The 12886-nt window shown below is 43.6% G+C and overlaps 6 protein-coding genes across 6 annotated transcripts; 5 read left to right on the top strand and 1 right to left on the bottom strand.

Moving 5' to 3' along the window:
- The first annotated feature begins 394 nt into the window (after positions 1-394).
- EAF02_004773 (uncharacterized protein) lies at positions 395-2579 on the top strand. The gene is made up of 2 exons (XM_038900821.1): positions 395-1350; positions 1498-2579. The coding sequence occupies exons 1-2, from the start codon at positions 735-737 to the stop codon at positions 1623-1625; spliced, it is 744 nt and encodes a 247-aa protein (XP_038759333.1). The 5' UTR covers positions 395-734; the 3' UTR covers positions 1626-2579.
- Positions 2580-3803: 1224 nt separating this feature from the next.
- EAF02_004772 (uncharacterized protein) lies at positions 3804-5184 on the bottom strand (the record flags this gene model as incomplete). Its single annotated transcript, XM_038900820.1, has 2 exons — positions 3804-5056; positions 5118-5184. 2 exons carry the CDS (start codon positions 5182-5184, stop codon positions 3804-3806), a joined length of 1320 nt encoding a protein of 439 aa, XP_038759332.1.
- Positions 5185-5467: 283 nt separating this feature from the next.
- Positions 5468-7811, top strand: EAF02_004771 (uncharacterized protein; the record flags this gene model as incomplete). The annotated part of the gene is made up of 2 exons (XM_038900819.1): positions 5468-6133; positions 6186-7811. 2 exons carry the CDS (start codon positions 5468-5470, stop codon positions 7809-7811), a joined length of 2292 nt encoding a protein of 763 aa, XP_038759331.1.
- Positions 7812-8164: 353 nt separating this feature from the next.
- Positions 8165-8344, top strand: EAF02_004770 (uncharacterized protein; the record flags this gene model as incomplete). The annotated part of the gene is made up of 1 exon (XM_038900818.1): positions 8165-8344. One exon carries the CDS (start codon positions 8165-8167, stop codon positions 8342-8344), a length of 180 nt encoding a protein of 59 aa, XP_038759330.1.
- A 1396-nt stretch (positions 8345-9740) lies between these two features.
- On the top strand, positions 9741-10415 carry EAF02_004769 (uncharacterized protein; the record flags this gene model as incomplete). Its single annotated transcript, XM_038900817.1, has 1 exon — positions 9741-10415. The coding sequence occupies one exon, from the start codon at positions 9741-9743 to the stop codon at positions 10413-10415; it is 675 nt and encodes a 224-aa protein (XP_038759329.1).
- Positions 10416-11698: 1283 nt separating this feature from the next.
- Positions 11699-12753, top strand: EAF02_004768 (uncharacterized protein; the record flags this gene model as incomplete). The annotated part of the gene is made up of 4 exons (XM_038900816.1): positions 11699-11989; positions 12047-12426; positions 12477-12519; positions 12586-12753. The coding sequence occupies 4 exons, from the start codon at positions 11699-11701 to the stop codon at positions 12751-12753; spliced, it is 882 nt and encodes a 293-aa protein (XP_038759328.1).
- Between the last annotated feature and the right edge of the window lie 133 nt (positions 12754-12886).

Here is a 12886-nt window from a genome sequence, read left to right as displayed (position 1 = left end):
TGGTGATGACCTATCCTTCAATTCGAATTAGTCGTTTCATTACCTAAACATGTTTAATTTGCTAAATTGGTTGATACTACGACTAATCCATCAGACGGTCAATCGCCATTTGAAGATGCAGATTTGAATCCCGAATTTTCAAATCCCGATGTGGTATTTACAGACGCAACGCAATCAACCCCAAGTTGGAGTAAGCACCTCGCAGCGTGGTAGTTACTAATGGCTTATCCGATCGCTGGTATGATATAAGACAGGGGTGGATCTAGTGAAGGAGGTGGGATAAAATGACGGCATGTGGGGTAGGTAGTAGGTAGCTTTGGCTCCAATTGCACATTGCAATTACCAGTCGTGCCAGTACACAACATGTATGGAAAATGATCTCGATGATGAATAGGTACATTACGTTGAAGTACCTAGGTACCTAGGTAGGTATAGGAATACGCATTTGTAAGCTGCCGGCATATGAAGTATAGCTTTGCTTGTAGAGCATTCTAAGTGAATGATGAGATTGGCATAACATTCTCCGGACTAGGTAGCTTCTAGACCTTGGAACCCCTCATTCCATTCATAAGAAGGCGAGCTTCCCTTTCCTTCAATCGATATCTAGGTAGTATCTTCTCTATTTCAACATCTCATTTACCATTGACACACTAACGACACGCATAAATACCTATACATACACTACAAAACATTAACTCCAACCATCAATCTTAACTATCCAAACCATCCAAACCATGACCTACGAACGCCAACGCGCAATCGAATCCTACGGCTGGACATCCGTCCCCGCCTCTCTCTCCAAGCTCATCCAATCCTCCCCTTCAGCCTCTAACCCCGCTTCCGCGCTCCAACTATCCGATCTCCCCTTCCCTACATCCCCCCTCGTAAAGAGCGTTCAGGAATACGCACGTAGTGAATTACCACAAGAAACCTTCCACCACTCTATGCGCGTCTATCACTACGGCGTCGCGATTCTCACGCACGCATTCCCAAACTGGACATCGATCAACCCTTCTAGTAAATTTCTCGAAAGCTACGCGCTCACGGCGCTTCTGCACGATATCGGAACCGTGCCGAGACATTTGCAGGAGACGCTTATGAGTTTCGATCTCTACGGGGGTTTTATTGCAGATGGGGTGTTGAGGGATGCGGGGGCGGCGAGAGAACAGCGGGAGTTGGTTGTGGAGGGGATTATTCGACATCAGGATTTGGGAGAGGTGGGGACGCAGACGAGGGTTGGGGGGTTGGTGCAGTTGGCGACGGTGTTTGATAATATGGGGCAGAATGCGCAGTTGGTGCACGAGGGGACGATTGAGAATGTGGTGAGGGAGTGGCCGAGATTGGGGTGGAGTATGTATTACCTTTTCCTTTTTCTTCTTCTGTGTCTTTCTCTGTGATGTTTGGGAAGGATGGATTGTGGATATTGGATGTGGTTTGGAGATATTGGGAGGCATGGGGAAAATAAAAGTCGAGGTGCTAATTTGGCGGTGCTGATAGGTAAATGTTTTTCGCATACCATCGAGCAGGAGAATGCTTTGAAACCATGGGCTCATTCGACACATTTGGGAGTGAGAGATTTCCCCGATGGAGTGTTGGGGAATAAGTTGATGGAGAAGTGGGACTGAGAATGCGGACGTGTGGGCAAGGGACGAGTAAGGGTGAGTAGTATGATGATGGATGAGAAATTACAAGTGAATGACCCATGAAACAACGAGACGAAAGGAACGGAAATGGCAATCGGAAAGGAGCAATGGCTTGGAAAATTAAATGATATCTACGGCGTGGAATTACGATTTCAATGGCAATACAGCAGCAAAATAAATCTATCTTCCCTTACCATCCCAAATTCTCCCCAATATATCTTCAAACCCCAATCAATCCATCAACAAACCAAACAAGGCGTCGTGACGGAGTGGTTAACGTGATTGACTAGAAATCAATTCCTTTCGGGGGCGCATGTTCGAATCATGCCGACGTCGCTATCTTTTTGCTCATCGATCATTTCCATCCATCCATACCACTGTAATTTTTATACCGGCTCCCATCTCCCAACTCTCCATTCATCCATCCACGCATCTACACACTCAAAACAAACTAACCAATCTCTCCACATCAGTACATATTCTCTTTCGACCTCTTTCTTCAATCACCTACCTACTTACCCATCAAGCTTTTGTGGATACCTACTAGGTAGCTATGGATATATCCCATGTGTTTTATTTGCTGTATGCGGGCGGATACCTACCTAGGTATGTGGATGAAGTGAGTGAGAAAATGTGGATTCGGCAGTGAAAACTTTAACGAGCGGTGGAAATGAAGATCCGTTATATGTAACTTACATATTATGATATTACATGTAGTTATCAGGGGCCAAGCGAGATCAGATCGGATCCACCGTTCAGTCCAGTCCTGGCAGGAGAGATCAAAAAATACAAAGTATAGAAAATTATGTACTGTATATGTACGAGTACTCTTATTGATATTTCATGTCGGATCAGATTATTATTATGAAATCGAATTGAGAGTTTGTATAGAGATGTATTTATAAGGGTTTAATTAATATAGATTGATAACAACATAGGATATTGCAATATAAAGATTTTCAATGTATGATTGATTGATTGATTGATTTCCTTGGAGAGATTTGGTGTACCGCTTTTTTCGGCTACATGGCGCCACCTTTCACCTCGTGCCGTAACCGAGCCTTATGAACGTTCCCATGCCCCGTTTTTGTAATTAAGCATTTGTCTGTATTACCGTATACATAATTTCCGATTATGTTTCTGCTTTTCCGCATACTGAGGCGCGAGATTGTTCCGGAGTGTGGAATTTATTGAATACAGAGTATACTGTACATGATGTCGAGGAAATGAGGATTACGGAAGGGGTGGTCGTTGTTCGATGGATAGGTAGGTCTAATACGATTTCAAGCCCTTGATTTCGGTGTGGATTCACCGATATACACAAGATCTGCCGCCACACCTAGTTTCATAGGTAACTTTCAAAGCTGGTTTCAACATGTTCATCGTATCCTTTGCCAGCCTTACAACTAATGTCCGGAAGATGTTGCATGGAACATGGATAAACAATGAGTATCAGATCAACCCAAGCAACTATAACAAACTACTAGTAAGTATACAGGGCAATGCCTATCGACCATGAAGACTCTTGGGAGGAATTATGTTCTACACGTGAGAAATCGGATAAAAACTTAGCACTCTTGTATAGCACAATGGCATATAAAGCCAAGCCATTATTCGATGTGTGTTCCATGCGCCATGGCATAATCTAGAATTCTTTGACCATAAGCCTCCGGACTAATGTATTTGGGCGGACCGTCAAGAAACAGGACGATTTTGTTGGGATTAAACCATCAACCGACGCAAGGTTAGTTGAGCTGGCATTGTGATGAGGGGCCCATCAACCAACTATGAACCTATCCTTCGTCAGTCGGCTTCCTTTCTTAAGTACCGCAATAATTTACAACACTTTTATGGTCGTGTTGTGCAGTTGAGGCGAACGGCGGAATAGAGTTCTGGGATGTCAAATCTCTGGCAGCCATGCTCATGAAAGATTAGCACTCTACAGTGAGTTTCGTGAACAAGCTCACACAAGCTCACACAAGCTCACGACATTCTCTTGGCCCTTGGATATTCCAAATCCAAGAAATTAGTACCGCAGTTCGGTGGTCAACCTTGATTTGAGCAAGCGAATATCAAATTTCGGAAGCGAATGGCAAAATGCCAGCATAAGAAAGGGTGGCTTGCGCAGTCATCTGCACAAATGACCAGATAATTTGATGCTCATGCAATAACAATGCTATCTACAGCCATCTTAGCCATTTTGAGGATCTCCAAGCACCCCCTTGTTCTCTCCCCATAGCATTGCCGGGCAGTCAAATCTGCAACCTTCAAATCTGGGAAGTGGCCATGCTCTAGAGATCGCACGCCCGCAGCGACTTGTGCATCTAGTATATTGTGACGAGCGTTCTGTCTTTGCTCCATCTCGGAAACGAGATCTCTTAATCCTTTGTACTTGAATCCAGGTTGGTCATGGCCATAGATGTCAGCTCGCAACAAAGCTCTTACAGTAGTTCGCCACTCTGCTGGTTGCATTTCTCTATCTGCTATGGATAATGCGTTGCCTATGCATTCTACTGCCTCGTTAATTGGTCTTTGGTGCTCGCATAAACCACCATAATCAAGATACCTAAATATTTTGGTCTGCCCTTTAGCAATTGCCTCAGCAGTCGCTTCATCAACCATTTTTAGTAAACGGCCGTATCCATTCGCTATGATAGGTAGTATAGTTCCGATGAGCATTGTATTTTGGAAGGCCTCGATAGGGGGTGTGGGTGAAATCAACGCTATCGCACCACATGAGGGGCACCAGATGGCTTTGGATGCCACAATACTGGCGCCACGAACTACCTTTAAAGCTTCATCGATTTCACTTGGGAACTGTTGCAATGCTGATAGTGACAAATACATTGATGATAAGCAGCTGCATTTATCGCCTGATATTGGAAAGGGGCCATCACTACCACTAGGTGAAGAGGATGAAGGATTTGACCCCGTTGATAATCCAGCTTCTTGGTTGGCTTCAGGTTGAGTTTCGCCCAGTTTTTCCATATTCATAATACTAGAGTCGATAGGAGCAGGGCCTGGCATATCACCGTTTCCAAAATGCCATATGTTCTGGCCATCATCTACATTTGAGGCCTGGAGAGGATTTGGGGTGTCCAGAGGGAGAGATTGTGGAAATTGCTGGGCAGCATCAAATCCATTGAAATTCGAATTAGTATAATATGGTTCAGCGAAGTCGTTATCATCGAAATTGTAAAGTTCATCGCCAAAGAAAGGGAGTAATGTGCCATCATCGAGAAGAGGTTGTAGGTTGTTCTGTGTGGTGGGTGGTTCATCTCTAATAGTTTCGATAAATTGACGCTTTCTTGGTCTTCCCATTTGTTTCTGTTGAGAGTAATGACATGTTACATTTTCTCGCACACATCTTTCACATCCATTAGGGTCTTTTGAGCATGCAAGTTTTCTGATTCCTGTGTCCAATCAGTAGTTGTGCAGAGGATGATACTCTCTAGGTAGTTCTAGGTAACTCACTGCACTCATCACAAGCCCGACGTTTTGCCGCAGTATCCTTTTGTTTACCTGTTGAATCCATCACCATGAGAATCACCTTGCTAAGAAATGGAATTGTGATTTCAGATAACTGATGAGGCAGATTGGTCTCAATTCAATGCAAAGATGGCTAACAGTTGTTTCTGACTGTATTTCATATGTAGAGCAGGGTTCGAGAGGGTCAACAGAGGCTACTGACATGCTCCAGAGCAACAAAAGACGCTAAGATAACAACCTCCGATAAGCCCTTCGAGCAATTTTTCCAGGGAAAAAAATCTAATAAAGCTTTCGGATTCTAAACAGTGCCAAAATTATTGCAAATTATTGTAACAATGGCACCTCCAACGAATCAACGAAAGCGCAAAGCTGTTACCCGAGATGAACCTGAGTTGTCCGATGTCGAATCTGAAGCAGAATTTGGTGATGGAATTTTAGAAGGAATCTTGTCGCAAAGTGAAGATGAATCGGACGACAGCGCAGCAGAGGAGGACAGTGAAGACGAAGAGGATTTGGATGAGGAAGAACTCGAGGCATTGGATAGTGATGAGGTACCCTCAGAGAATGGTGAGGGAGACGCATCTACGACAAGAACTTCCCTCAGCAAAGCCAATGCCGACGAAGACGATGACAAGCCCAACTACACTGTGGTGAAGGATGCTAATGGAGGAGAACGTTATGTCTATGAAGAGATAGACCCAGTCTACGACTCTGATGATTCAGATGCCCAAGAGCCAACTAATACTATTGGAAACATCCCATTGTCTTTCTATGATTCTTATCCTCATATTGGTTATGACATCAATGGAAAGAAAATTATGCGACCTGCAAAGGGTGAAGCACTTGATGCATTGCTAGACAGTATCGATATTCCAAAGGGATGGACAGGTCTTACAGACCCTTCTACAGGCAAGCCTCTCAACTTGACTCAAGAGGAATTGGAGGTTCTGCGCAGAATACAAACAAATGAAGCTCCTGAAGATGGTTACGACCCATATCCTGTAAGCACTTCTTTTCATATCTATGTTGTATTATTGGACTAACTTGGTGTAGGACTATGTTCCATATTTCAGCGGCGTCGAGGAGATTATGCCTCTGAGCTCGGCTCCTGAGCCTAAACGACGTTTCCTGCCATCCAAACATGAAGCAAAGCGAATCATGAAGATTGTTCGGGCAATTCGAGAAGGTAGAATCTTACCATATAAACCACCACAAGAGCGCGAGGAAGAGGAAGAAGAACACCACTACGATATATGGCAGAATGAGGAGGCGCAACCAGATCATATTATGAAGATTCCAGCTCCAAAGCCACCTCCACCAGGATACGATCTAAGTTACAACCCACCTCCTGAGTATCTCCCATCTAAAGCAGAAAGAAAAGAATGGGAAGCTACAGATCCTGAGGATAGAGAAAAGGAGTACCTACCAACGGCATATGATTCTTTACGAAAGGTACCGGGATATGATAAGTTTATCAATGAGAGGTTCGAACGTTCGCTTGATCTCTACTTGGCACCGCGAGTTCGCAAGAATAGGCTTAATATCGACCCTGCTTCTTTACTTCCAAAACTACCAAAGCCAGAGGAACTTAAGCCTTTCCCAACTGTCACGCAGACGTTATTCCGTGGCCATGATGGTAGGGTACGAAGCTTGGCCATTGATCCATCCGGAACATGGCTGGCTACCGGCGGTGATGATGGTACTGTTCGTGTTTGGGAACTTTTGACTGGAAAACAACTCTGGAGTGCGCAGATAGGAGATGAGGAGGCTGTTAATGCTGTTAAGTGGCGCCCGGCGAAGGACGCTATCATACTTTCTGCCGCAGCTGGAGAGGACATATTCCTTATGGTACCTACCATAATTGATCCTGTTTCTGAGAGCAATAGCCGAGAATTATTAGATGCTGGATTTGGTTATGCAACAAATGCCACCCAAGCACTTACGGCCAACGGACAGAAGAAAGAACCTGTCGCTACCTGGGCTCGTCCTACCTCGCGTCTACAAGATGAAGGTGTACTAATCAAGATCACTGTAAGATCCACAGTCAAGGTCATCAATTGGCACCGAAGAGGTGACTTCTTTTCTACTGTATCTCCTACAGCTCAAAAGTCCGCCGTTGCAATCCACACTCTCTCGAAACATCTTACACAAATTCCATTCAGACGTCTTCCCGGTATCGCCCAAACTGCTCAGTTCCATCCCTCCCGACCCATTTTCTTCGTTGCCACTCAACGCACAATCCGCAGTTACGACTTACAAAAACAAGAATTGGTCAAGATTATTCAACCTGGTGCTCGCTGGATCTCTTCTTTCGATATACATCCTGGAGGTGACAACCTCATTGTTGGTTCCTATGATCGTCGTCTCTTATGGCATGATCTCGACCTTTCTACCCGCCCATACAAGACTATGCGTTTCCACAATAAAGCTATTCGAGCTGTCAAATACCACAAAGGTGGTCTTCCATTGTTTGCAGATGCTAGTGACGACGGAAGTTTGCAAATCTTCCACGGAAAGGTTGTAAGTGATGCGATGGAGAACGCTACTATCGTACCAGTGAAGGTTTTGAAGGGACACAAGGTCAAGAGCGCTTTAGGTGTCATGGATCTGGACTGGCATCCAAAGGAGCCTTGGCTTGTTAGTGCTGGTGCGGATGGTACATGTAGATTGTGGACTTAATAATGCAGTGTTAAAAAATGGAGTACGAAGGTGTTTACAAGGTTGTCATGAGGTTCTATTAGATATCAATGGTAGAAAAGCATGAAGAATTTGATAATTTTTACAATTGATTTTGTTTTGTTATTTCATTTCCTGGTCTCTACAAGTGTGCTTGAGTAAGAATGTGAATATCAGTCCGTCATTCCCAATACTTGATCCGCGACATTGTGGTCATGGTGCGTATGCTTTACTCCATATCCTATGAGGCAGCTCCCTACTCGTCTTTGTAGGTTACCAATTTATACTTTCGTTTTTGCGAACTAGCACAACTTACGACTTAGGATACAGTGGAAGATACCTACGTCACATAAAACATGCAAAACCATACTAGGAACACTTTTGAGGCTCAAAAACAAAGTGACCAGACGTATGAAAAGCGTCTTACATTTCAAACCACGCGGAGGGCGGCGTCTTCCGAGAATTTCCTTGGGCCGATTCCTTGGCTCTACAACCTCGCCCCAATTTTGCAAAATACGACATATTGGAGACTCTGATATGAAGTTAGGTGCTCAAGACTCCAACTAGCATGACTTTCAGTCAATCAGACGAAAGTCGCTTTTCTCAGCCCTCGCTGTGCGACTCAAGGCTGCGCTTGGCGAATGGTTGCCTTTGGTATCGATATTGTGCAGAGTTACTGGAAGAAAGTCAGGATGAGGAAATATGTGTTAAAGCATTGAGGCAGTATCGGACATGAGACGAAGGGATCGACTTTGCGCCATTGCAGTCAACAATTTTAACCGAGCGGAACATCTCTGTGTCTTTGTGCTGTATGCATATTGGGATGTAACATTCAGGGCAATGCCGAGATTCTCAGAAATCTAGCTATTTGGCACAAACCAGTAGAGGAGTTCCTGCACAATAGATTTGTTTTGAAAATCGTGAATAATCATGATAGAGACAGAGAGTCGGAGTGATCATCTATGGAACGAACGCATGTGATAACCTCGGTTACATAAGAGACCTACGTTCAATTGAAAGTAATCTTGGGCAACATAACATACAGGCAACTACTTTCATGGTTGCAAATTCGAATCTTCTTCAAGATACACTGAATTTTACTTCATGATTGGTATGCCCCTGGCTGGAGAGATGAGATGTCAAGTGATATCAGCCGAGGATAAGCGCAATCATGAAATGGCAATCAACGGGTAATTACTTCAAAGCTTCAGAAGAGCAGCAAATTTTAGCCCAAAACTGTCGGCAATATTATGCCAGGCATCATTTATTAACAAAGTGAGGCGGACAGCACCGCCTCGAATGAATGGTTCAAACGTAACCTCGTATGTCACGGAATTCGAATCCCGCCCTATATCGGCGGCTTGTTTTGCTCCTTCAATTCCGCCACATTCATGAATTTGCGCGCAGAAGGGCGTTGGTAGTAAGATTTACAATAAGCAGTAGATATGCTTTTTCGACAATGCACATACCTGCTCGATCTCATATACTCCGATGTTCGGATACCTTCATATGACCACCAAACGCTCTGAGCAAGCACAGAGTCGATACCTAAGCCGCCTTTTTAGCAAAGCATGTATCCGAGCTTTGCAGTGTAAGAAGGATCTAAGTAGATTCATAAGTATCTGGTTTTCTTCTTGATTTTTCTCTCTTCATTCATTATCAACGAAGTTATTCAACTTTCAAGCCTTGTTGTGGCATTCGCACTTCGAGTCAAGCATATATATTATCATCTTAGCCTTCTCTTCTGGCCACATCTAACCTCCCTTTAACTCCCGCATTAGTAGCATACTACCTCAGCAAATCACCAATCATATCGGGCTCCTTCGATTAGCAAAATCATCATTCGTTCCTAACCCGTTTCGTAAGTCATTCGCCTAAGCCTTGTCAGACGCCTCATATCTAACATTCCGAAAGTCCCTTTAGCCTTTCAGGATGGCTCCACCTGTTTATAATAATAACACTGAAGACACTTATCGAAATGATTTAGATGACTGGGCAGTCATTTGTCAATCCTGTCTCAAACCTGTCTCGGCAACCAGACCTCCTATTTACAATGAGGTTAACTGTAGTTGCTCAGAGCTTGGCACTCGTTCTGCTGGTATCATCCCGGCCACTCGGTATGATACCCAATTGTGGGAGCCAAATATTACTGTTTACAAAGAACCTATCTATACATATCAACGTCCTATCCAGGGATATGTTTCCTCACACAACCAGACTTCAACTTTGCATGAAGAACTTCTTGTTTATGAGAACAGCAAAAAGTTCGGGGACTTTGAGACCAACTGGAACAATGATGATCTCAAAAATGGTACCAAGAATACACAAGACCAGCCATACTCTGTCGAAGGCTACTCATGGGCTCTCCGTTCCTGGCTGAAGGAAAACGAATCTTCAAACACTCTCGCATCCAAATCTTCATCAATGAAGGCAAAGAAGGGAAGCAAGCGAGGTGACTCCAGTCTTCATAACTCTGGCAGTAGTATGGAACTCGGACAAAACGGATGGGGACCTGATCCTCTCACAGAGACTGGAGCTTGGACTAGTGAACAGTACCAAGACATAATTGAGAGTACATTGGCCATGAGTGGCATGAACAATTCTTAGTCGTGGCATTTTGCGTAGTCGTTTTGGTTCCGACTTAGTATGGATATTCTGAGACTTTGGTCTGGGAAATAATGCTGGAAGAAGTCATGTATTATGAAGTGTTTTCTTGGTTCGACAATCTTTGATTTTCGGTGCAAGGGGTGTTAGCATGGAGGTAAATTGACTGAGTAACAAACTTTCGTTATGGGTTCGCGAGACTTGGGTGCTAGAAGGAGCAAATTGGAGTTATTCAATCCAATCTTTCACTATCAATGCTCAAAATAGTTTTGAAAACTCCTATACATTGAGCATATTCTACAAGGTTGAGCGGAGATGCGGTCGTTCCTTCCTGATTCTCCAGTTACCCTCCCCGATCTTACCCATCACTTTATTCTCTGCTTTCTTTTTTTGTTCCACTCAACTGTCATGTTTCCAATGAATATCAAAGTATGTGCAGAATGTAATTAATATTGGAGACATAGAAAATTGTGGAGTAAAGAACTGATTCATCTAAGAGTTCATCTCTGACTACTCTCCTCACTATCTTTCTCCATTAGCACTTATTGTTCTGTATTCTGGTTCATATCTTTTATATCAACATATCTCCCTTCGTTCTCATCTGAATCTTCCAATACCATCTTGTGAGCCTAGAGTCAAGGGATGGAGCTCGCTGACCCTAAGAAAGGAGGCCCTTATATATGAGAAACAGGCTTCAAAAAGCTTTCGAGCAAATGGTGAATTCATCTTGGTATTCTCTTTTTTTGCACCACAGAGTCATTTGAAATTCTACCTATCATAGATAGCTAGGTAATACCTATCATTAGATGCCAAGGTAATATCGATCATTAGATGCCTAGGTAATACCTAGGTAATTGTCTACAATTTCAAAATTTGATTCGCAATCCATTGTCTTTTTTTGCTCTTCCTTGTCTCCTGTTTCTATTTTATCTATCCTCTTCTAAATCGCACTCTCTCCGAATTTCTCTCACTCCTATCACAGTACAAAGTCTTTCGTTGATGTAGTCATTGGTTACTGGAAATACATTCATCAAACGGAGCCATTTATTCAGAACATCTGCAGTGTTGCAGTGTTTATAATTATCCACGCCGTACCTAAAGTTACTGTTGATATTCATGACGATATTCTACATTTTGATCCTGTTTCCTGTTTCTCATCATAAATACATTGTTGTGTCTATCCGTCTTGTCCAGTGAGGCAGCTTCTTCAAGTATCTTTCCCCGAACAACAAGTTTACCATACAACTCATTGAATTACCACCTCTTTCCCAATATCTAAAACTAAAATGCCTCCATCGAGCTATTTCCAGCAGTGGCCGGAATTCCCTTCCAATGTACCAGTCGCCAATATGTCAAGAATCTCCTTCAAGAACTTGCAAAGCAACAATTCTAACGAGTCTGCGAGACTTTTTGACGCATGCAGAGATCAAGGTCACTTCCTACTTGATTTGAAAGATTCTAATAACGGAGAGACCCTGTCTAGTGAGGCAGGATCTATGATGGATGTTGGTAGAGAGACACTTGATCTTGATCAACAGATTTTGGATACGTTCATGTATAAGCCACCAAAGAGAATGGTTGGGTATGTAGTCTGGATATCTCTTCTTGAAAGAAAAGAGCTAATAGATGGGTAGATACAAGCCATCTCGGACTCTTCAAACCCCGACGGACGCATAGATTCTGTCGAGTTCTTCGCTATTTCCCAAGATGATGCCGTTGGAAATAAACAACCACTTACTAATCCGCAGCCAGTAGAGCATGACCGCGATAACATCAATAGTTTCTTCGAACACGCTCACGGAGCACTCGACCTAATCCATTCCCATTTAGACATGATGATGGGTTTAGCGCCAGGTACACTTGAAGCTTTGAGCTCTATCAACAAACTTCTGACACAAGCATTAGAATGTTGTGCACTCGACCCAAATCAGTCAAAGAGGAGTTTGTCACCCTCAACAACCATACATAAATTGGCTCAATTACATTATTGTTCACCGTTTGTGGTGGCCTACAGGTCTTGGGAGCAGGAATAGATAACATCGAAGCTAATTGGAGATATGTTAGACCGGAGCCCGGTTGCGTCATTGTTCTAATCGGAGATACAATGGTAGAATGAACTGCGGGAGCTGTGCGTGCTTCTATACACCGTGTTGTTACTGCACCGGGAAAACAGGCTGCAGCGACAAGATCGGGTCTAGGATATTTCCTAAGACCTTCTCATACTACGAGAATGTCTAGATTGGTTAGCTACAACGGCACTATCCCTATGCTGGCACCGGGAGAGGTCGGAGATGAGCGCGGTGTACGTAATGGGCGCAGTGGAAAGCGAATGGAGATGTAGCGGCGGCGGTTGAGGCGGCGGGCAAAGGAAAGTAGCGGATTTAAGCGATTGTATTAGTTAGAAAAGATAATGAAGGGTACTTGTTCATTCTTGATCTAATATTACCTGGCAATTTACACATATAAATCCACTT

Source organism: Botrytis sinoallii (genome assembly GCF_014898435.1).
Source record: "Botrytis sinoallii strain Bc 23 chromosome Unknown BSIN_007, whole genome shotgun sequence".
Taxonomy (NCBI): Eukaryota; Fungi; Ascomycota; class Leotiomycetes; order Helotiales; family Sclerotiniaceae; genus Botrytis; species Botrytis sinoallii.
The sequence above is the reverse complement of the archived record's forward strand: the minus strand, read 5'-3'. Positions and strand labels throughout refer to the sequence as shown.

Bases quoted from the DNA above. Each gene is read 5' to 3' on its own strand.
- EAF02_004773 (XM_038900821.1), top strand. From the start codon at position 735: ATGACCTACGAACGCCAACGCGCAATCGAATCCTACGGCTGGACATCC. The intron at 1,351-1,497 runs GTATGTATTACC...CGGTGCTGATAG, and splicing joins GTGGCCGAGATTGGGGTGGA to GTAAATGTTTTTCGCATACC.